The sequence below is a fragment of the Cannabis sativa genome, chromosome 1, assembly GCF_029168945.1.
Source record: "Cannabis sativa cultivar Pink pepper isolate KNU-18-1 chromosome 1, ASM2916894v1, whole genome shotgun sequence".
Lineage (NCBI taxonomy): Eukaryota > Viridiplantae > Streptophyta > Magnoliopsida > Rosales > Cannabaceae > Cannabis > Cannabis sativa.
Genome location: NC_083601.1, coordinates 34,278,041 through 34,303,389, shown reverse-complemented (window position 1 = coordinate 34,303,389; position 25,349 = coordinate 34,278,041). Strand labels below are relative to the sequence as shown.

General features: G+C 30.9%; 2 protein-coding genes across 3 annotated transcripts; both read left to right on the top strand.

The window, feature by feature from the left end:
• The first annotated feature begins 2,491 nt into the window (after window positions 1-2,491).
• On the top strand, window positions 2,492-4,945 carry LOC115706276 (E3 ubiquitin-protein ligase RMA3). 2 transcript variants are annotated; one of them, XM_030633866.2, is made up of 2 exons: window positions 2,492-2,751; window positions 3,966-4,945. In XM_030633866.2, the coding sequence occupies exons 1-2, from the start codon at window positions 2,680-2,682 to the stop codon at window positions 4,740-4,742; spliced, it is 849 nt and encodes a 282-aa protein (XP_030489726.1). In that variant the 5' UTR covers window positions 2,492-2,679; the 3' UTR covers window positions 4,743-4,945. The 2 variants fall into 2 exon arrangements, with proteins under 2 accessions (XP_030489726.1, XP_030489727.1); XM_030633867.2 differs by lacking the exon at window positions 2,492-2,751 and adding an exon at window positions 2,783-3,020.
• Window positions 4,946-21,680: 16,735 nt separating this feature from the next.
• On the top strand, window positions 21,681-23,452 carry LOC115706664 (expansin-A12). The gene is made up of 3 exons (XM_030634379.2): window positions 21,681-21,935; window positions 22,031-22,340; window positions 22,971-23,452. Exons 1-3 carry the CDS (start codon window positions 21,785-21,787, stop codon window positions 23,281-23,283), a joined length of 774 nt encoding a protein of 257 aa, XP_030490239.1. The 5' UTR covers window positions 21,681-21,784; the 3' UTR covers window positions 23,284-23,452.
• Window positions 23,453-25,349: the final 1,897 nt, after the last annotated feature.

Genomic DNA, 25,349 nt, shown 5'->3' with positions numbered 1-25,349 from the left:
TTACATTAAATTTTAATATTGTACTTTAATATATAATTATTGATGTAAAACTTAGTATTACACTATAAAATTTTTTATTTTTAGTCACAAATTTTGTAATAAAAAAATTGTAACTAGTTATAAATCATGATTCCTATGTTGTGATTAAAAAATTTGGGACTAAAAGTATTAGTTACAAAAATTACAATTTGTTGTAACTAAATGAATTTTTAGTCACTATTTATTATGACTAAAATTAAATTAGTGACAACTTGTAACTAAATACTATGTTTTAGTCACAATTAACATAAATTATGTTGTAACTAAAAAATTGTTACTAAAAAGTAACAATTAATGTTTTTAGTAAAAAATAAAAATTAATAATTTTATTATCAATTTTATTATTATTTTAATATATAAAATATAAAAAATAATACTAATACTTCATATTTTAATATTATAATTAAATATATTAAAAAATTAATATAAATGACACAAATATATTTGTTTTGCTAAATTTACATAAAACTTATTATATACTAATTAAATTTACATTATTTTTCATATATTTTAATTTTTTCTTACTTATTTGTATTTCTAAAAAAAAAGATAAAGACAAGTTAACAAAAATTAAAAAAATAATGAAAAAAAATAAAGGGATAACTAAAGACGAAGTAGACAAATTAATAGATATAACATTCCACGTCTTATAAGGAAAAAGTCACCCAAAGATTCGAGCCAATCCAATTCTAAATTAACCAAGCTCTAACTAATGTTTCGATTTTACTCTCATTAATTATTATTATTATTTTTTTCTTATTTATACTCTAGGTCCTTAAACTATATATGTTTTAGCAAGTTGGTCTTCAAATTTTATTTTTTGACAAATTAATTTCCAAATTATATAAGTTTGGCAAGTTAGTTTTCAAATTTTATATTTTTATAAATTGATCCCAAATTTTTATTTCTTTAACAACATTAAGTTTCCACTATTAGATATTGACATTTTTATTATTTATTTTACTCTTTAATTTATATTTTTGTGTTAAATTAAAATAATTTATTTTTTAATTTTAATACTTTGAGAAAAATAATTATATTAATATTTTTTATTTATTATATTAATATTAATATTTTAATTTATTATATTCATATACATTAATAATAATAATAATAATAATAATAATAAAAGATAAATATTAACAAACACATATAATAGCTAGAGAAAATTTTAACTCACATTTTTATATAGTCTTTATAATATATTTTATTATTGATTTATGAATATGTAGTATTCAGGATTATAGATTTTTTTATTTCTGATTTGAGATAAAGATTTGTGAAAGGAAATTTTCCTCTTTGTTGGCTTAATGGAATTGTTTAATTATATTATTTTTTTTATTTTTCTAAATTTTGTTTGGTTTAGTGTAATAGTGGTGTGGTAATAGTTTGGCGAGGTGGTGATAATGTTAACGAAAAGAAAAAAAAACTATATCTTTGTTTAAAATTAGTCGATAATTATTTATTTATTAAATTAATTACCGTATTTTCTAAAAGTAAAAGTAAATCATATTTGTTTCAAAAATTAAAATAACACCAAATAAATAATAATGACTGATATAATTGAGAGATGGGACCACAGAGATTAAGACCTTCGAATAAGGCGATCAAAACCGTGTATTCCTCGTGAACCTAACCCATCTGAAGTTGCATGTTATAATCTTCTGCCACGTGTATACACATCTACAATCCATAGCTTTTCCTTAGTTTTATTATTATTTTTAATTAGTGTGGGCTCGAGTGAGTGAGTGAGTGAGTGAGACAGGTTTTGGTTTAGAAAGTTTGGTTTGCGGCTTCTAATTTCCTTTTAAACTAAAGATTACCGTTACCTTGCGCCAACACTAAACAGTTTCCGCTGCGCTACTGGTTTTATTTTTTTGATGATCTTTTTGTTCCTCTTGTTTTAAAATTCAAAGGCTCTGACTCTTTCTCTACACTATTACTTTACTTTGTTAAAAAGAAAAAAAAAATCTCACATACATTCTCAAAATTCTCACATGATCTGGATGGTCAACTTTTCCATTATTTTTCTCTGGACAAGAAACTTTTCATCTTTTCCTAAAAATAAATTGATAAATTTTATCTTATTTCTGAGTTTCCCTTTCCTCCTCTTTTTTAAAATGGTAAACCTAATAAAAATTCATTGCAACTATAATGTAACAACAGCCTCTCTTTCTTCATTAGTATCAAACAAAATCTTTTTTTATTTAGCTTTACGTGTTAGACGTTGGTTATTAATTTTGGTATAATAAACATAATAAATAAAGTTCCTATTTAAAACTCAGAACATTCTCTTTATTTTTTTTTAAAAAAAAAATCAGAAAAACAGCACCGACAAAACTAATATAAAATTACCCTTAAGTCCATGAAATGATTATTTTTTCTAACCCCAAAATTTAATTTTTAATGAAATTCTTACCCCGAAAGTTGGTTTAGAAAAATTGATATTTAAACAGATATTCAATCGTGTTTAGCACTTCACAACAAACAAACACAGTAAAAACTAAAAAAAACATCAGTAAAAAAAATACTAAGTAAAATTTATCCAAAGAAATTCCTTTTTAAAGTACTCTATTCAGAAAAAAAAAAAAAAAAAAAAAAAAAAAAAACGTTAATTTTGAAGGATTGATCTGACGCTCGATGAAAATCCTGCACGTGTGGCACGTGCGAAGACGGTTCAGCTTTTCTAGAATTAGGCCCAACTCCGAAGAGGTGTTTCTAATTTTTTATATTAATTAAATTTTAAATAGCGTACCGCGTTTGCGAATATATATATAGCGAGTTAAAGATGAAAGAGACCTAAAACACAACAAAACAGCTCAGCTCAGCTCATTCACAAAAATCTATTTGGTGTGATCAATTTTCCTATCATCTTCTCCGTTTTCATTCCCGTTTTTGCTATTTTCATATCCCAAAAATTACTCCTTTATTTTTCGATTCATTCTACCACCACAACTGCCTACTCTTTCTTCTCTTCCTGGGTATGCTCTTTCTCCTTTTTCTTTCTTTTTAAGTTTCTGTAGATTGTTTTGTTTCTACTTTTCAATGTTTTAGATTCTTAAATATATTCGAAGGTTAGGGTAGGGTTTGGATCTGATGTTTTGTGTGTTTTTCAAGGGATTAAATCCTTTGAGAATTTGTTTATTTTTCATAGAAAAGAAAATAATTCTTGATTTCCTTTATATGAATTTATTTAGTTTTTCGCCTGATGCATCTAATTTTCTCAATTCTGGCAAATTCCATGATTGCATCTTTAAATAGCAAAAAAAAAAAAAAAATTTCTTCTCCCAAAACAAACTAGAAATCTTAGTTACATGATTCTCCCAGAAGGATGTGTAAAAAATTTATGTTTAAGGGTTGATTAATTAGCATATCATGTCTGGACCGTCTTGGATAAAAATATTAGACATTTTTGGTGTGATATTAGCCAACAAAAATCTAGTCTTTAGTTTCGATTACTGGGATTTAGGTTTTTTTAGAAATATGTTATGAAAGATAATGAAGCATGTTTTTTTTCCTTCTAAGATAATTATGATAATGTTATTCAAGGAAAATTCGATAAAAGAAAAGCCAAAAAATATTCCCAAGTGATCCTTATCTCATGAGGGGGTGGTAGGAAAAGAAGGGGTTTAGGGGCCCAGCTGTTGATTCTTCTATCTTCCTTTTTGTTTTGTGTTTTTAGGATAAGTGTACACATTTGTCTGCCTCATATGTGTATAAAATTATATTATTTTGTCCTGTCTGACCTGTGGTTTTTTGTTTTTGTTTTTTTTAATGCTAACTACCAGTGGATTTTTGTTTTTGCTAAAAACTATCAACAAAACTTGATGTTTGAGTCATGGGTTATGTTTTAATCATCGTACTTCTTAGATGCTAGGCAAATTGTTTTATCTAAGGCTTTTGTGCTAAACCCTTTTTGTTTACAGACTGTAGAATCAATGGCACACAATTTCTACGAGCCAGAGGCACACTTGGAATCGAATGAAGATATTTCCATGAAGCAGAAATGGGGTATGCCAGCCTCATCCAGAATCTCTGATCATGAAAGCGGGTGCTTTGAGTGCAACATATGTTTAGATTCCGCAAACGAGCCTGTCGTCACTCTATGTGGTCACCTCTACTGTTGGCCCTGCATTTACAAGTGGCTTAATGTCCAAAATGACTTTGAAGAACCTGAGCAGCAAAACTGCCCTGTCTGCAAGGCTAACATTTCCCACGCCTCACTGATTCCCCTCTATGGCCGGGGAACATCTCGTTCTGATTCTGATTCCAAGAAACCTCACTTGGATCTTGTCATACCACGCAGGCCACTTCCTTCTGGCTTAAACAATGTATTTAATACTACATCGCACCAGAATCATCACCTTCATCATCCAACTTATGTCCAATCGAATCCAAGATCACTTAACCAGCAATATTTTCCTCGTCCTTATGGAGTTCATGCCGCAAACAATATGTCATCATCTTATCTAGGTGGTGCAGTGATGACTAGCTTGTTCAATCCAACCATGGGAGTTTTTGGAGAGATGGTGTTTGCAAGGATGTTTGGGGGCTCGGGTTCGAGTCTGTTCCCTTCTTACCCTCAAATTGGTGTTAGTAGCAGTCCCAGGTTGAGAAGGCATGAAGTCCAGCTTGACAAATCGCTTAACAGAGTGTCCATCTTCCTTCTCTGCTGCATTATTTTGTGTCTTCTCTTGTTTTGATTCTACACGCTTTTGGGGGATTTTCTTCTGTATAGTTTGCCATCCAAAGATATGTCCATATAGAGTATGATTGATGTTAGAGATTTTTTTTCAGACATTCTTGTGAGAAGTCCATTGATATGTATATAATGTCATGTGTCGATTGGTCTTTTTGTCTTAAAACTTCTCTATACCAGCCAGCAATACAATTATTTTCCGTCCTATGTATTTTCTAGTTTAGTGTTTATTTGATAACCTAACATGACACTGCCTTCGTAACTTGTACCTACATTGAAATCATCCACTGAATAGGAATCTTTAGGACTTAAACCAGTCATTTAGTTAGGCGGATAGGTTGTTAGATATAAATAATAGCAACACTCCACAGAGTTGAATTTCTTTAAACAATAACTCTACATAGAGTTGAATTTTCTATTCTTCTTTCATACCAGAAGATATAATTGACTTGTATGCTAAAAAATTTATAAAACATCAACACTACCAATAATTCAATAATATTGAGAAATATCAGAGTTTGGTAGAGCAATACTAATCTATTTATAGAGTTAGGAGGAGATCTAGCAACAAAACCAGTTGGACAGAGCCTCCTTTATATGGTTTTAACCAATTTAGAGTATGAGTACTAAATTTTCAAGTATATTTTTTATTTATAAAAATATCAGTATTTGCATAGGAAATATTCATGTGCAATTATAGGTAAGCATATTAATTTCAGTTTTACAAATGGGAACACGTATGTTGGTATGCATTTTCCACTTTTACAAGGAGATTATATTGATGCACACACAAATCTACATTTGGTAGATTAGTATGTTGTATAAAATTTGACTAAAGACACGTGTTATAATTTATTTCTAGAAATGGGCACCACAGGAGAGACCCTTCCCTTAAATTGAATAATTACATCATTCCGAAGGTGACCCATTGTAGCATTATTGGCTACTTCATCAACGAAAGAGATGTCTCCACGACTAACATACACTTAATCAAACAAGAAGAGAACTTGAGTTTGGGTTTAAGGTCTAAATACTGTAACAAGAAGATAAATGGAAAAAGTCTCTCTCGAGTCTTCCACAATTCACATTTCTTGCTCAACGCCTGGACTGCCACCTAGCAATCTGCATCGCTCATCACTTCAAAAGAAACACAAAGACATGCAGCCCCCTCTGGAGTCCGAAGGCTGAAAACTACTCGTCTTTATCATGTTAAGAAACATATAGAGTTCTATTTTAGCAATAATTAGTCACGAGTAGAGTGACTTCTTATATAAAGTATTTTACATTTAATCTATATACAACAATATTGTTTAATAATTAATAAATTAGATTTTTAGTTATTAAATAGACTTTTGGACTCTAATTGTATCTATAACTTATAGCCACATAAATAAATTATTTTAAAAAATAAGCAAAATATAATTGATAGGAACCGGTTCTATAGCATAATGAATAAAAATAAACAATACAAAATAACTCAAACCGATTATAATTGAGATATAAACGGTTCTGTAATATAATGAATAAAAATAAATAACACGACATAACTCAAACTAGTTATAATTAAAATAGAACCGGTTCTATAACAGTGTTATAATAAATAAAAACAAATTATACGAAATAACTCAAATCGATTATTGTTGTGGTAATTTACAACACTCAAATATACGTGTCGTTTTAACAAGTAATACTCACAAAAAGTGAGGTCGGTCGCATGAGGATTGTAGTTAAGTACATTAAAATTAAAATTCTTACTTCTGTATGGCTAAATAAAATTTGAGAGAAAATTAAAACTAGGAAACAATTAAAAACACTAAAAGAAAGAAGTAGGTAAATTAATAAAGGAATTAACAATGAATATAAGTTAGGGCTTTCAATTTCAATTGTATCTATTGATTATAGTTAAATATGATTCTATTCCTAATACCAATTTTTATGCAATAGCAGGTTTACTAAGGTAATTTATAGTCTTCTCCGATATATAAACTTCAATTACATGTAAATTTTCTACTCTCGTGATAAATTAAATATGTAACAGGCATTAAACATTGAAACCCTATAAGTTATCCCAACCATATAAGTACTCTCGTCCTATATCGAAATTCAGTTCTATTTTACTATAGCATAATCGACACGCACTTCTCAAATCTCGCATCAAAATCATAAATAGTTAATTGGTGATCAGACAATTAAAAGTAATTAAGTACGAATGAAATAGAATACATAAAAATTGAGGAGAAATTAAATCATATTGAAACCAAAAATTAATATCATACAATATCCATCTAGACCCTAATAAACTACTTAGCTACTCATGTTCATCGTAGCAAATTTACACATATTAATTCAGAATAGAAGAAGGAAATAGAAAATAAAAGAATGATAAAAACACCGTTGAAAAAGCCTTCGCGATAAATTTTGCTCTCCAAAATTCGTACTCCTTGATTGTTTATTGAAAACTATTGAAGTCTACTTCTTTTATAGCCAAAAAAAAGATAAAAAAAAGCTGAAAAAACCTATTCTGCTTAGGATTAGAAGGGGCAGGCCGCGGCATGAGATTTCCATGCCTAGGCATGACCCCCCCTTTATTTGGGCAGTGAGTTTTCTACTGCATCGACTGATCGTATTTTGGCCATAATTCTCTCGATATTGTTTAGAATTGGACGATTCAAAATGTTTCGCAAAGATAAAAGAGAGATCTAGAACTTTTATATTTTGATTTTTTCCAAAATCTAATCAAAATATAGTCGAATTCAGGCTTGAAGTTTTAGCTTTATTTTTTTTGTACAATTTTCTCTATTTTATAGATTATATTTGTCTGAAATTTGACCAATTTATACATTCAACTGTTGAAACCTGAAATTAAAGAAAACAAACATAATTCTATTCCAAAAAATAATAATAAAGAAGAAAATTAACTCTAAAATAACATAAATAATAAGCTAAAAATATCCTAACAGTTATAATTAAAATAGAGCCGGTTATATGGCATAATCAATGCGTATTTTTGGGTAGATATAGTATGAGTGTAATTATTTGGTGGGTAATTGAAGCATGTTAAATGGTTATTTTTGTTTAAGTTATTTTATTTAATTGGTTTTGTGTGTGAGTTTTTATCTTAGTTGCTTTACGGAACTAATTTTTTTGTCTCAAATTTTTAACTAGTTGATAAATATAACGAGTTTCTTTATATTATATTTGTTATTGTGTGTTATTTTTTGTGTTTATTTATTTTGTTATGAAACCGGTTCTTTTTATATTTATGCATCAATAGTTTTTGGAGGTGATCCCTATTTTTTTTTAAAAAAAAAAAATTATAATCAGTTTTATGAGGTATTATGTGTTATGAGGTATTTGTTATGGAACTAGTTTTGTTTATGTTTCAGTGTTTTAGGAATTGATTTTTTCTTTATTTTTTAATGGTAATCGGTTTGAGTTATTGCGTGTTACTTGTTTGTATTCATTATGTTATATAACTGGTTCTATTTTAGTTACAACCGGTTTGAGTTATTTCGTGTTATTTATTTTTATTCATAATATTTCAGAATCAGTTATATTTCATTTAGGCTAATTAGCAATTTTCCCCCCCGAATTTTGACATGTACTAAATCATGCCCCCTGAACTTTTTGGCCGTTAAAAATTCCCTCTGAACTATTAAGATTGTTAAATTTAAGGGCTTTTATCTAATTTTAGTAAAAAAAATTCTAACATGGATGAAAGTTTAGGGGACATGATTTAATACATATAAACGTTTGAGGAGCATGATTTGGTAGATATCAAAGTCTGGAGAGTATGATTTAGTACCTAAAACAGTAAAATTGAATGAAATTAGACAAAAGTCCTTAAATTTAACAATCTCAATAGTTCAGGGGGAATTTTTAACGGCCAAAAAAGTTCAGGGGCATGATTTAGTACATGTCAAAGTTCGGGGGGAAAAATTGCTAATTAGCCTTTCATTTATAACCGGTTTGAATTATTTATTTTTATTTATTATGTTATAGAATATTTTTGTTGTTTATATCTGAGGCATTTACTTCTGGTAACTTTTCGAGTGATTTTTTTCAGCGACGGTTAGTTTTCTGGCGACACTACCTTTTTCAGCAACTTTTTCGTCGATTTTTCTGACGTCGGTGACTTTCCCAACAACTTTTGCCGTAAACCTTATTATTACAAGTTTCATCAAATTTGTTTATGTTTTTTTTCCATATTTAAAACTTCACTTATTTTTTAATCCCATATTTTATTGCATTATTTATTTATACCATAAAAAAGTAAACTCTACTATATTTTTCCATATTTATGAAAAAACCCCAAATAAATTTTTCTGTCCCAAAATGGATCACGTTGCTAACCCAATAATAATTGGGAAATTTACATGGTATACTAACTTTTGTCATTTTTTTACAAAAATTCTGTCAGACGTTATTTTTTACTTTTTTACTGTGTTTTTTTATAAGTTTCATACTGCAGTATACTGTGTTAAGTTTTCACTATTGTTCTACTAGTGTTTTTTAATTGTTCTACTGTTGTTTGTTTTACTAGTGTTTTATAAAAATACAGTATTTTTGAAAAAATTTCCGTGTGATAGTATTTTTGTAACAATTAACCTAAATTTAGTATTTTCATAAGTTTCCCTAATAATAAAGCAAGTATAAATAAGGCCTTAGGATTTCAAAACAACTTGGGCTATAAACTCAAAAGTGTGAGCTAGGCATTTTTACAATGTTTTGGTATTTAAGAAAGCACTACTTAAATTGTTTGACAAATATTCATATAAAGCTAATTGGATTGGATTTTTTTTTTTTTTTAAATAGTATTCTTGAAAACTTAGATTAATTTTCTGTGTTAAATCCTAATTTCCCATATGTGAAAGAAAGATGACACTACATCAGTATGTTGTAATAAATTAAAACAAATTTCATGTCTCCCAACAATTATAATGTAACATTCCAGCAAAAAGAAGAAAAAAAAAACAATTACAATGTAACATATTGTCTACTCTCTATTTCGTGAACTGTCTAGTTATAGGGAAAAAAAGGGAAATTTAAAAAACTATCCTTAAAAATCTCTAAAATTATTTTCCTAAAAATATACCTATTAAAATTGCCCATATATGACTCCATTTGATTTTTCCTCATAATACCCCTCCCATTTGAAAAACAAATCCCAATCAAAAATCAAAAATTCTCTCTCTCCCTCTCGGTGACCACGCAACACCACGCCGCCCTACCACGCCTGGCCACCGACGACCACCCACCACCACCGACAGCAGCCTCCGACCACCGTCCGACCACGCACAACCCAGCCCAGCCCCCCTCTCTCCCAATCGGACCCAGCCCCCTCTCTCTTCCTCTCTTTCAAACTGAAAAAAAAAAAGAACCCAGTGTCCGATGGTCGAACCATGGGTCCGATGGGTCAGATGGTTCGGACCCCTATCGAACCCATGGTCTGACCATCGGCCCAATCGGACCCAGCCACCATCTTTCTTCCTCTCTTTCAAACCGAAAAAAAAAGAACCCAGGGGTCCGATGGTTCAGACCCCTATCGGACCCATGGTCCGACCATCGGACCCCTGGGTTCTTTTTTCTTTTTTTTTTTTCAGTTTTGAAAGAGAGGAAGAGAGAGGGGCTGGGTCCGATTGGGAGAGAGGGGGGCTGAGCTGGGTTGTGCGTGGTCGGACGGTGGTCGAAGGCTGCTGTCGGTGGTGGTGGGTGGTCGTCGGTGGCCGGGCGTGGTAGGGCGGCGTGGTGTTGCGTGGTCACCGAGAGGGAGAGAGATTGATTTTTGATTTTGTTTTTCAAATGGGAGGGGTATTATGGGGAAAAATCAAATGGAGTCATATATGGGCAATTTTAATAGGTATAGATTTAGGGAAATAATTTTAGAGATTTTTATGGATAGTTTTTCAAATTTCCCAAAAAAAAAAAGGTTTTTACAAAAATATTGGATTTAACTTTTCAATTTTACTGCCACACGATATAAATTATATTATACTGTCCTCTCGCTTTTTTTTTTCTTTTGTATTGTAAACACCAAAAAAAAAAGTATGAGGCCTCCATCTTCCACACCCACAGACAGAACCACCACAACAATACCAGAACAACCGGAAAACAACTATTAATTCCAATAAGATTGAGCAAAAACAGTGAAATCGACGTTAGGTAAATAATCATGGCAAAACAACTGTAAAACAACACTAAAACAAATCAAACAAAACAAAAAAATAAATGATCAAAAGAACACAAACAATCTTCTGCACAACCTTAACGCCAGAAGCAAAATCAACTATATTTGCAAGTCCATTCCTAAAAAATTAAAATAAAAAAAACTATTAAAACAAAACTAAAACAACACAAAAATAAATGTAAAACAAATGAATTAAGTAGACATAACCACTTATAAAAAAAAAATATAAAAGAACTACACACCTCAAAACTCTTTTGTCAGTGAGCTCGTTAAATGTATTTACCAAAATAAAAAAACTACAAAAAAAGCCAAAGAGAACGAAGATGAAATATATTCATAGCCCCCATCTTCTACACCCACGGACACAACCATCACAGCAACAAGAGAACATCCAAAAAATAATTATTAATTCCGACAAAATAGAATAAGAGTAGTGAAATCAGCGTCAAATAAATAAATCATGATAAACAACTGGGTGACCGTTATAGGTTGGAGTTCCAAATAAAAAAAACGAAGAAATAGTTGACAATTCATTCACCTATAATCATATGATTCTCTACCTTTTCAAAGCACAAATTAAAGTATTCTCATCAACAATTGATATGCCAATGTAATGTTATTTATAGGGTAAATAGTGGCATAAGTACTCAAAGTTTTAAGTTTGTAAGCGACATAAACTCAATGATTTTTTTAGTGGCATAAGTACCCAATGTTTATAAAACTGTAATTTTCTTCCAGTTTCATCAGTACAGACTCTATTATTGTCTTAAACAGGACACATATAAGACTCAAATTTTAGATTATTTGGTCTGCACGAAAAATATGTAGTATCAGTTACTTCCAAATCTTTTTTTAATAAATTTAAAACAGAGCCTATACTGACGAAAATAGAAAAAAATTACAGTTTTACAAATATTGGGTACTTATGCCACTAAAAAAAATCATTGGGTTTATGCCGCTTACAAACTCAAAACTTTGGGTATTTATGCCGCTATTTACCCTTATTTATATTGCAACTCTTAACTTAAAAGACTTGATTTTCATGTAAACAAAAAAATATTATAACTCATTTGGATCTTTACATTTATATGAAAGTATATTTAAGAGTAATAACTCCAGGAGCTATTTTTTGTATTGATAATGAGTAGCTATTAAATGAATATTATTAGTGAAAAAATTGTGATAAAAAAGTATTAGTGATTAACTTTTGTTGTGACTAAAAAAGTATTAGTGACAAATTTTTGTTGTGACTAAAGAAGTATTAGTGACAACAAAAGTTGTCACAAAATAAATAAATTGTGGCTAAAGGATTGTTGTGACTAATTGTAAATTTGTAATGACATCTTAACAATTATTAGTCATGAAGATTAGTTGTGACTAAAAGTGACTTTTAGTGACAACGCTTATTTTTATTGTGGCTAAAACTTTATCACAAAAAAAAAATTGTGACTAAAACTTTTAATCACAACTTTTTTCATTTTTAGTCACAATTATTGTTGTGACTAAAAGTCCAATTTTTTGTAGTGATTTATTGGTCTCGGTTGGTTTGGGTTGTACATAAAATATAATATAAAGGGTAAATAGCAGCATAAGTACCCAAAATTTTAAATTTGTAAGCGACATAAACCCAATGTTTATTTTTAGCGGCATAAACCCAATGTTTATTTTTAGCGGCATAAGTACCCAATGTTAATTTGTAAAACTGTAATTTTTCTTCAGTTTTGTCAGTATAGTCTCCGTTTTAAATTTATTAAAGGAACATTTGGAAGTAACTGATATTAGAATATTTTTATTTATGGAAATTATTTTCTAATTAAGGAAATGATTTTCTATTTAAGGAAATAAATAAATAATTGATTTTCTGATAAATGAATATTTTATATTCATTGAATCTGGACAAAATCGATTATGTAATATTCTATATATGGTCAGATTTCTATATTCATTACCTGATTTGATTTCCTGAATTAATTGTCAAAATATTCTGACAATTAATGTGGCGCAGATACTGATGGAGTATCTCACCTATAAATATAGGGTCTCGGTCCCCGAGCTCCTCACTCATTCTGAATTCATTCAGCAAATTCCATCTAAAGAGAGTTGAGAGAGCGAGGAAGCCCGAACTCCAATACCGAAGCTATCGCAGGGATTGAAGCTCAAAGATCAATGGCTGGAGGTACAGCGATCCTTTCATTGCATATATTATTGATATGATTACATTTTATTTTCCGCATTTCATATCATTTGTATATGCTATATTACATACACTATATATATAGTCTAACAGTTGGTATCAGAGCGGATTTATCTCTGCCTTGATTTTGGTTGAGTTTCATATATATATATACACTTATATACACTATTCATATATAAATATTTTCTTTCGGTTGGTGTATATATATACGTATATTCATATAATTCCAAATGTATATATAAAATTCATACGTATATACATATATATATCTTTATTCAGTTTATATATATATTATATACTTATACACATATATATGTTTATATATATATTGTATATTATATATATATTTTATCGCATAATACATTCATAGTATTCATTTTTATTTATGTGATATATACATGCATATATATAAACACGATCGGTCCATTTTGGTTTTTTCCATTTTTCATTTTTCAGTGTTTATTTTGAATTCTAAATATATTGCTATGTTCGTATAGTATTATAGATCGATCTAAGCATTGAAAATCTATTGAAAAACTTAAGGATGGAAATTTTTTCCGGTTAAAACTTTTTCGGACCCGAATAATTTCGTGATATTAAAGTATATATTTTTTCGTGTTTTCGTGCATAAAATCTATGTGGATCTCTTTATTATTTGATTTAGAACATTTTAGATTTGAAAACACGCAATTTGGTCGTCGGAAACGCAATTTCTGATCGGGTTTGGGTCGGGTTCGACGGACCCGCGTGCAGAAAAACGGGTCAAAATCGACCCGGTTCGCTGAAGAAGACGACGCAAAACGACATGTCGTTTGGAGAAAACGACGTGTCGTTTGGCGTAAAACGACGTGTCGTTTGGCGTAAAACGACGTGTCGTTTGAATGGCACATTGCAGCTGTCGTTGTTGAAAAACGACATGTCGTTTTTCACATTGTGGAAAACAACATGTCGTTTATAGTCTTATGCATCAGCCCTGCATTGAGTAAAACGACGTGTCGTTTTTCTGTTAGGGAAAACGACGTGTCGTTTTCTTCTGCATTTTCAGCCCCTTCAATTTTTGGTTAAACGACGTGTCGTTTTGCTTTTTGCAAAAACGACATGTCGTTTGGCAGTATGGAATATTAATTATTTTCCTATTTTGTGTGTTAATTTAGTCAATAAATTGTATTTAGTTAATTTTCCATTTTTGTTTAATACATATATATAGTACAAATTGAAAATGGAAATTTGTTTAAATTTGGTAATTTATTACATGATTTATTTAGGCATGTAAAAATTGTGCTAATTTGTGCATTTAATTATATATTACCAAATTTATGCAATTTATTGTCTAAATTAATTTTGAAAAATCTGCCATTAATTTCATATTAAGGAATTAGCATTTAATTAATAATCATACATTAATTGTATTATTTTGTATTTATTTGACAAATTTATGTTTAATGCAATTAATTTGGATTTGTATGATTTAAATGCTATACATAAATTCCTTTTATAGTGCTAGATATATTTAGAAATATTCAAACATTAAGATAGGTTGAATATTTTATTTAGCAATTAAGTTTCATAAAACTTCATAAAATTATTCATAAAATATTCATAAAACTTTATAAAATGAATAAAATATGAATAAAACGTAAGTAGTTTTGTGGTTTGACATAAGAAAACATGAACCTGGGACAAATGCTCATATCTAGAACGGTTTTTAATGATCTTCGAACGACCACACTAGGAGCACTAATCTCAGTGATTGTCTATTATGTTAATAACGAAAATACTTTTAGGTAGAGCCCAATACCTAATGTCTAAAGTGAAAATATAATTTTTTATAATTAGGGAGTAGCCACAACATCTTTAATTATATAAAATTATATATTAATTAAAATTCACATTAATGGACGAAACTTGTAATTAATTATTTGGATATAATAATTTTACCCCACAGGGATTTTATTATATTTTTATAATTAATTAGGATAATATATTAAGTTAAATTCTCTTAATTTACCCCACAGGGAGTTATGAGGATTTGATTTAATAGTGTTATCACAAATTTTAATTAAAGATAGATTTCATTCCTCCATTAATCTAAATTAAATATTTCATTAAATCTATCATAAAGTTCATACAATTTTATTAGATTTAAAATTTAGCCCACAGGCAATTTTAGATTTAATAAAATTTTCATCTTCATCATGTTTCTACATTGGTAAAACATGAATTCATTAAAGCCTCAATTCTTTTAACATCTAAATTTTTTGTAATCCTATTCTTGCAGCTATTTCATCCACCTCTAAATATGCTGAACTTACTAGTGAAATCCCTGAGCTTAGGAGTGACAACTTCAAAATCTGGAAAGAACGAGTTCTTCTCCACCTAGCTTGCACTGACATGGATTATGCAATAAGAAAAGATGAACCAGCTGCTATCACTGATACTAGCACCGTCGTCGAGATTGCACTACGTGAAAAGTGGGAGCAATCTAATCGTCTTTGCATCATGTTCATTATGTCCAGAATTTCTATGGGAATGCGTGGATCGGTGGAGCCACCTGAGAAGGTGAAAGACTTTATCAAAGTTATGGATGAGCAGTTTGACACTTCAGATAAATCTTTGTTCATCAACCTCATCCAAGAGTTCTCGTCCACAAAACTCACCGGTGTTAAAGGAGTTCGAGAACATATTTCTAAAATGAGGGACATCACTGCTCATTTGAAGAAACTCGACGTTATCATTCCTGATACCTTCCTGGTTCATTACATCCTTCACAATCTTCCTCCACAATATGGGCCTTTCAAAATTTCCTACAACACACATAAAGAAAAATGGACTATCAATGAATTGATGACCATGTGTGTTCAAGAGGAAGCCAGGCTCCTACAGGAGCAAGGAGAAAGTGTTCACCTGACCACTCAACCTAAGAAACGCAAGCCATTCAAGAAGAACAAAGGGAGAAAGCCCATGGCTCCCAAGGCTGCCATAAAGAAAGATTCCATCAAATGTTTCTTTTGTAAACAAAAGGGACATGCGAAAAGGGAGTGCAGCCAGTTCAAGAAATGGATGGATGACAAAGGTAATCCAATTTCCTTAGTATGTTATGAATCTAATATGGCTAATGTTAATCTTAACACATGGTGGATTGATTCCGGTTCAACAATTCACATAACAAATTCCTTGCAGGATATTCAAAATCTAAGGAAGCAGTGGCAAGTGAGCAAAGCATCTTATCTGGAAACAAGATGGGCTCACATGTGGAAGCTATTGGAACATGCAATTTAGTTTTAAGTAATGGTTTTGTTTTAAAGTTAGAAAAGACCTTTTATGTACCAAGTTTCTCTAGAAACTTGATTTCAGTTTCAAGACTTATACCCTTTGGTTTTTCCTTTACATTTTCAGACAAATATTTCAATTTATATTATAAATCTGAATGTGTTGGAAATGGTATTTTGTCTGATGGTCTTTACTGCCTTAATTTACAAAATAATACCACTAATAATGTTATGCATGTTCACGCTGGCACTAAAAGATGTGTTATGAAAGAGGATTCTGTACATTGTGGTACGGAGATTGGGACATATCTCCATTGATAGAATTAAAAGGTTGGTAAAAGATGGGGTACTCAATACCTTAGATTTTACTGACTTTGATACTTGTGTGGATTGCATTAAGGGAAAGCAAACCTCCAAGTCTGTCAAAACTGGTGTCCATAGGAGTTCTGAAATATTAAAAATCATACATACTGATATATGTAGTCCAGATATGGAGTCACATGGTCAGAAATACTTCATCTCATTCATAGATGATTACTCACGCTACATGTATATCTACTTACTTCATAATAAAAGTGAAGCATTAGATGTCTTTAAGATATTTAAAGCTAAAGTAGAGAAACAATGCAACAAGCAAATTAAGATAGTGAGATCAGATAGAGGAGGTGAGTATTATGGTAGATACACGTAAGATGGACAAGCACACAGTGCATTTGCGAAGTTTCTTGAAGAAAATGGGATTGTTGCCCATTACACCTTGCCTGGTACACCCGAGCAAAATGGTGTTGCGTAAAGAAGAAACCGAACATTAATGGACATGGTGCGGAGTATGCTTAGTAGCAACTCTAATCTTCCTAAATCCTTGTGGAATTGAAGCATTAAAGACATCCGTGTACATATTAAACCGAGTTCCAACAAAGGCAGTCTCAAAAACTCCTTTTGAATTATGGAAAGGTTGGAAACCAAGTTTGAATCATGTACGCATTTGGGGATGTCCATCTGAAGTCAGAATATATAATCCACAAGAGAAGAAATTGGACCCAAGGACCATAAGCGGATTCTTTATAGGGTACGCTGAAAAGTCTAAAGGGTACAAGTTTTATTGTCCATCTCATAGCACAAGAATTGTGGAATCAAGGAATGCAAAATTTCTTGAGAATGCCTTGATCAGTGGGAGTGATCAATCAAAGGACTTAGGTCTTGAGAAAGATCCTTCAGAACCTTCCACTTCAAAAGCAAGATTGATAATGGTTAACACTCCTGTAGTTCAAACGATTGTTGAACAACCATTACCAATCACTGAAGATCCACAAGTTGGTAATGATAATCCAGTAGATAGATCAAAATGTTCAAGAGTTGCACAACCGTTGAACAACTCCGCCGAACCTGCTCCCCAAGAGCCTGTTGGTGAAGTCTTAAGAAGATCTACTAGACCTATCAAACCAAAGATTTACAAAGACTATGTTGTGTATTTATTAGAATCTGATATTGGAATTGGAAATGATCCAGAAACGTTTTTACAAGCTATGAACAGTAGAGAATCAAAATTGTGGTACAATGCTATGGATGATGAAATGAATTCTATGAGGTGCAACGAGTACGGGAACTTGTAAAGTTGCCTAATGGGGCGAGGGCCATTGGCTGTAAATGGGTCTATAAAACTAAGAAAGACTCATTAGGCAACACTGAGAGGTACAGAGCGAGACTTGTTGCTAAAGGATTCACTCAAGAGGAAGGAATTGACTATACGGAGACTTTTTCTCCTGTATCAAAGAAAGATTCCCTCAGAGTCATCTTGGCATTAGTTGCTCATTTTGATTTAGAGCTGGAGCAGATGGATGTAAAAACTGCTTTTCTGAATGGTGATCTAGAGGAGGAGGTATACATGAAACAACCAGAAGGATTCTCCTCTAGTGAAGGTCAGGATTTGGTATGCAAGCTCAAGAAGTCCATCTATGGATTAAAACAAGCATCCCGTCAATGGTATTTAAAATTTCATGATGTCATCTATTCCTTTGGATTTGAAGAGAATGTCATGGATCAATGCATATACCTGAAGGAAAGTGGGAGTAAGATCTGTTTTCTTGTTTTATATGTGGACGATATTCTTCTTGCATCCAATGATAAAGGGTTGCTACGTGAAGTGAAACAATTTCTTTCAAAGAACTTTAAGATGAAAGACATGGGTGAAGCATCCTATGTCATAGGCATTAAGATTCATAGAGATAGATACCGAGGTATCTTAGGTTTATCTCAAGAAGCCTACATCAACAGAGTTTTAGAAAGATTTCATATGAAAGATTGTTCACCGAGCGTTGCTCCAATTATGAAGGGTGATAAATTAAATTTGAGCCAGTGCCCAAAGAATGATTTTGAAAGAGAACAAATGAAGAACATTCCTTATGCTTCTGCTGTCGGAAGCCTAATGTATGCTCAGGTGTGCACAAGACCCGACATTGCTTATTCTGTCGGAATGTTAGGAAGATTTCAGAGTAACCCGGGGATAGACCACTGGAAAGCTGCAAAGAAAGTAATGAGGTATCTTCAGGGTACTAAGGATTACAAACTGATGTTCAAACGAACTGACAATCTAGAAGTAGTTGGCTACTCAGACTCAGATTTCGCTGGTTGCAGTGATTCACGTAAATCTACATCTGGTTACGTGTTTATGTTTGCTGGTGGAGCTGTGTCCTGGAGGAGTAACAAACAAACTTTGACTGCTACTTCTACTATAGAGGCTGAGTTCGTTTCTTGTTTTGAGGCTACATCACATGGTGTATGGCTAAAGAGTTTCATTTCAGGCCTTAGAGTGGTTGATTCCATTGCAAGGCCGCTAAAGATGTTCTGTGACAATTCAGCTGCTGTTTCATGGCTAAGAACAACAAAAGTGGAAGTCGAAGCAAGCACATCGACATTAAGTACTTAGCTATTAGAGAACGTGTTAAGGAAAATAAAGTGGTCATTCAACACATTAGCACTGAATTGATGATTGCCGATCCTATGACAAAAGGCTTACCACCTCATAAATTCAAGGATCATGTAGAGAACATGGGACTTGGTTCCCTTATGTAATTTGTACAAATAAAGTTATTATTAATGAAACTCTTATTTTGATTTTTCTCATATTTATGCGCATCTTAATTTTACATTTGAGAAAAATTTCAAAGGACCTGAATAAACATAAGGTTTAGGGTTTATTCACTTAAGTACATTGCCACATAAAGTACATTGTTATATAATAAATGTATTGTAATACATGGAAGATAATACTCGATTCATAATGAGGACATGTCGCTATAATTCGTATGTTTATTATATAATGAGGAACGTTGGGTTTGAATATTTTAGTTTAAATGCTACCAAGTGGGAGAATATTAGAATATTTTTATTTATGGAAATTATTTTCTAATTAAGGAAATGATTTTCTATTTAAGGAAATAAATAAATAATTGATTTTCTGATAAATGAATATTTTATATTCATTGAATCTGGACAAAATCGATTATGTAATATTCTATATATGGTCAGATTTCTATATTCATTACCTGATTTGATTTCCTGAATTAATTGTCAAAATTAATATTCTGACAATTAATGTGGCGCAGATACTGATGGAGTATCTCACCTATAAATATAGGGTCTCGGTCCCCGAGCTCCTCACTCATTCTGAATTCATTCAGCAAATTCCATCTAAAGAGAGTTGAGAGAGCGAGGAAGCCCAAACTCCAATACCGAAGCTATCGCAGGGATTGAAGCTCAAAGATCAATGGCTGGAGGTACATCGATCCTTTCATTGCATATATTATTGATATGATTACATTTTATTTTCCGCATTTCATATCATTTGTATATGCTATATTACATACACTATATATATAGTCTAACAACTGATACTACATGTACGAAATTAGAGAAAAATTACAGTTTTACAAACATTGGATACTTATGCCGCTAAAAATAAACATTGAAATTATGCCACTTACAAACTTAAAACTTTGAGTACTTATGCCGCTATTTACCCTAATATAAATGGATTATATTTTTCCAAACCGATTTAATTAAATTGGCCTATTGAAATTTCTTCAATCCGCCCAATTCTCAATCCATGATAAGCCTACTAAGTACCATATTATCGACCGTATATATAATCATATATAGATGTACTCTTTAATTATGCATGGACGGGTGAAAATGAGGTGACAACCAAACCATTTTCACATCTTGCGGAAAGAAAATTGAAAAACCAACCTTGACAATATATCATTTTCAAAAAAAAAAAACCTTGACAATATATTTCCAAACGTACGTACGTAAAGTACTAAATATTAATAGTCAATGTGATATGATGGAAATGTTAAATCGTGCTAGCTACTTTAATAGATTAGCGTCATTAAAGTACTAAATAATAGAGCTTATTAACACATTAAATTAATTTCTATCTCCAAAAAATATTTCCTGCAATTTCCTCGATTATACGTACTTAGGCGACCAAATTATAAAAATTTGATCTTCATGTTTATAAATTATAATAATTAGATTTTGTGGAATCAATAAAAATTGTGGATCAAGTAATAATTAAGAGCTAGTACTATAGAGATGTTAATTAAATAATAATTTATAACTAAGTAAAATCTATTTGAATATTACTTTGTGATGATTCTCTATATCCATTTTCACTCCATTAATACTCCAGCACATGCACTTGTATCCGTAGTGTTATATTTATCCGAAAATGATAATTAATAATATATATTAATATATAATCAAAAGATTCGAGAGCTGGTATAGCTATAAGAAATTTTTCTTTTTCCATTCAAAAAACACACATAAAAAATATGTGCCATATATTCAACCTGCAGCCCACATGTCTAAGAAGAGTGTACATGAAATGAAAAATGAAAAATAGATATTATAAAAATTTAAAGATATATATCATAAATAGTTTTTATATATTTATTGAAGTAGTGCCCATTAATTTCATTCTAGCATAATAGTATCACCGACAGGTGACTTTAAAACAGATCGCATTAGGAACCACATGCACTTGCTCTCATATTGTCTCTCGTACGCTGTCTAAAAACTCCGTACACATGCCTAGTACGTACTCTTTTACTCTTTAGTCTTTAGGACGTGATCAATTCATCAGAGAATAACGCGTTTTCATATAATTCTTATCTTTTCATTCATCAATTAAATTATATATTTTCTATGTAAAACATATTATTGATTTTATTTTAGTCACCGACGTAACCGTGTTTTGAGTCTATAAAACACAGACATTTTCCTCTAATGATTGTATAAGATTTTTAAAAAGAGCTTGTTTTATTAGTGAACTTACGTAAAACAATACAAAAGAGGGAAGAAAGCGGTTTATAGTACGTATTAACATATTATATATGGCGGTTTGTAGTGTTTCTTGGGATTTTATTTGGTATATTTTCTTCTTTTCTAGTATGGTTTTTAAGAGCATCAGTGCTCGTCAAGCTAACGGCTGGCTCGGTGCTCATGCAACTTTCTATGGAGGCAATCAAAACCCCTCTACTCTTGGTAATTAATATACTTGGAAGACCTCATTAATTATTTATATTTCATATGAAACTCAAAAAACTAATGAATGTATAATTAATAATATATTTATGTAGGAGGAGCTTGTGGTTATGACAACACATTCCATGCGGGTTTTGGAGTACAGACGGCGGCAGTGAGCGGAGCTCTGTTTAGAGGCGGGGAGGCGTGCGGTGCGTGCTACCAGGTGATTTGCGACTACAAAACGGATCCAAAGTGGTGCCTGCAACGGCGTTCGGTGACAGTAACCACTACAAACTTTTGTCCCCAAAACAACAACGGAGGTTGGTGCAATCCTCCTCGCCACCACTTCGACATGTCCATGCCTGCCTTTTTTCGCATTGCCAGACAAGGCAACGAAGGAATTGTACCCGTTATATATAGAAGGTAATAATAATTAATATATACAACGTACGTATATATAGTAATGACATCATTTGATGACTTGTATATATTCTTATTAATTATATATAATATAAATTATTCTAATAATAATAACCAGAACCATGTGCAATAAGAGAAATGCTAAGTTCACAGTAACACAACACATTTATTTTAATATAGCATCTCGTACATTTTAATTTAATAAATAATATAAAGAATCACTAACTAATTATAAGGTACACACAAATTGGTGTGCAATTGGGCACGGTATACTCGTGCAATAATATTGTAGTTTCATAACGTTAGTGTCCAGTAACTTATGATGTCTTATAATTGGTTAGCAATATGACATTGTAAAATGGTAACATTTCTTTAAACAAAAGAGCACTACTAAAGAGAATCAAAGTGTCTAGCACCACTATAGTTGACGCCTTATAATTGGTTATCAATTTTTTATAATTTTTATTAAAATAAAATATACGGTACCCAATATTAAATTACATCAATAACAAAATGCTACCTTTAGCATTTCTAGAAAAAAAAAAGAAGTCATTACATATATGTGACTGCAGTATATATATTTTTGGCTTTGATCTCTTAAGTAACAGACATTAAATATTTATATGCGTATAGGGTGTCATGTAGAAGAAGAGGTGGAGTCCGTTTCACAATGAGAGGTCAAGGAAATTTCAACATGGTGATGATGTCGAACGTGGGAGGAAGTGGAGACGTGAAAGCTGCATGGATAAAGGGGTCGAGGATGAGAACATGGATGCCCATGCATAGGAATTGGGGTGCTAATTGGCAGAGTAGCATTGATGTTCGTGGTCGAACTCTCTCTTTCAAGCTCACTTTGGTTGATGGTAAAACACTTGAATTTCCCAACGTTGTTCCTTCCAGTTGGAGATTTGGACAAACATTTTCCTCAAGAAACCAGTTCTTCTAGACTCGATCCCTCTCACAGTGTCCCAATCATAAAGGGACTCGCCGTGTAGATTCAGAATTGTCTTATTATTAATGATCAAAAAGGACATTAATAATTAGTTCTTACTGTTTTTTATTTTTATTGTTTGTTATGTCAATATAGGAGAACACACAACAACATGAGTTATTGATATGTCGATTGTGTGTTACTCAATTCGTGTTTAACAACGCGCGTTAATTATTATATACTTCTTTTATATTCCATACATGTAATGTATGTCTGGTCAAAATATATTAATTATTATAAAAGCAACTTTTGCAATTGCATTCTAATTTTTGTAGCATAATTGTAATAAAAAAAAACTACCCAACCAAATGGAAGTCTATATAGCAATTATGGGAGATCGAAGCTTTGGTGGAATGTATTATATAATTAATATATAGAAGATATTGCCATATATTGGTTCCTAATAAGTTCATTCATATTAATATTAATATGCATATGATTTTCCTTAGCATTATAAACTCTCTTTACATGAATGTTTTCATAGATGTCATAGGAGTATAAACGAGTCCTGCTTATATATTCTAGTAAAACTATATTATGTTATAATATTAAAATATTTTATGTGACACTAAGTGTTGCTCACTCAATGTCGATATTAGCGCGTATAATGATAACTATATAATCGGTAATGCATGGTATTACCATCGAGCCATAATGAGATGGAAATAACGTACTAATATGCTCGGGCCCATAGACACGCTCTAAAATATTTTTTAGTCCCATTGGACCAAGACAATGAATTCTCTCTATTTGGACTATAAGACCAAAAGACGCACTAATCTTTATAAAAAAAGAGTCATGCCCCTTATTGGTGAGCAAGGATGTGTGTGGGTATGTGTGTTTTGAGAGAGAAAAAAGTAGTGTTCATACACACCCCTTCCATGCACATATATTTTCTTTTGATGTGTAGATTGAAAGAAGAGAATTGCTCAAGTAAAAGGATCTAAATGACATGAAGAAATCAATACATATTAGAGAGATATGTTTATTATATATCTTTTAATGCGTTAAATATAATAATTTGAGTTTGGGTTGCTTGTTGAGCATTATAATTGTAAATGTTTAAATCTTATGGTGCCGTTTGGTAACACTTTTGCTTTCTAATTTTTTAATCACAAAATGAAAGTAAAATTTTGTTTTTAAAAAAATTATTTTTGAAAAACAAAAATGCGTTCTGTAACCACTTTTATTTTTTAATTTTAAAAACAGAAAACAAAAGTGTGTTCAGTAAAGTTTATTTTTATTTTTATTTTTTAATTTTATTTACGTCGGGTCTAGGTTCAGGGTCGGATTCGGGTTCAGGTCAGGGACTGGGTTTAGCACCAGGGTCGTAGGGGGATTTGGGTCCGAGTCTAATCAAAGTCCAAAATATTGATTAAGAAAAAAAACTGTTTAAAAAAATATTGAAAGTGACTTTTTTTTTTATTTTTAAAATTTTGATTCTCAATTAAAAAATTAAAAAGTAAAAACAGTTTTATAGAATATGTTTTTGAAAAATATTTTCACTTTTTCAATTTTAAAAACAGAAAACTAATTAAAAAAGTGTTTCCAAACGACACTTATATGTTTATGTTTTTCATAATGGTCATTGTGAAGTAATTTTCACAATGTCTTGATATTTAGACGAGGGTAATTTTAAAACGTAAAATATTTCAATCTCCAATTTATAAGCATGAAAAAAAAAATTACGAGGAAAAAAAATAGAAAGAACTTAGGAGAGAAAACATTTCTCCTAAAGTTTATTTGTATATATTTTTTAATTAATTATCTTATTAAATATATATATCTTGCTTTGAAGTTTATAAAATTTTATTAAATTTAACACAAATTATGTTTTCTAAGTTTTTGTACATTCCAAACTGAAGAAAATATTTATTTTTTGAAATTCTTTCTTTTTTTCTTACTAAAATTTTTGTTTGCTACAGCTGAACTTTAATCAACGTCATGTTAAATAAATTAACAATTAACCCAAGATCTATTTGTATATAACATAGAACACAATAGTAGTATATGATAATTGA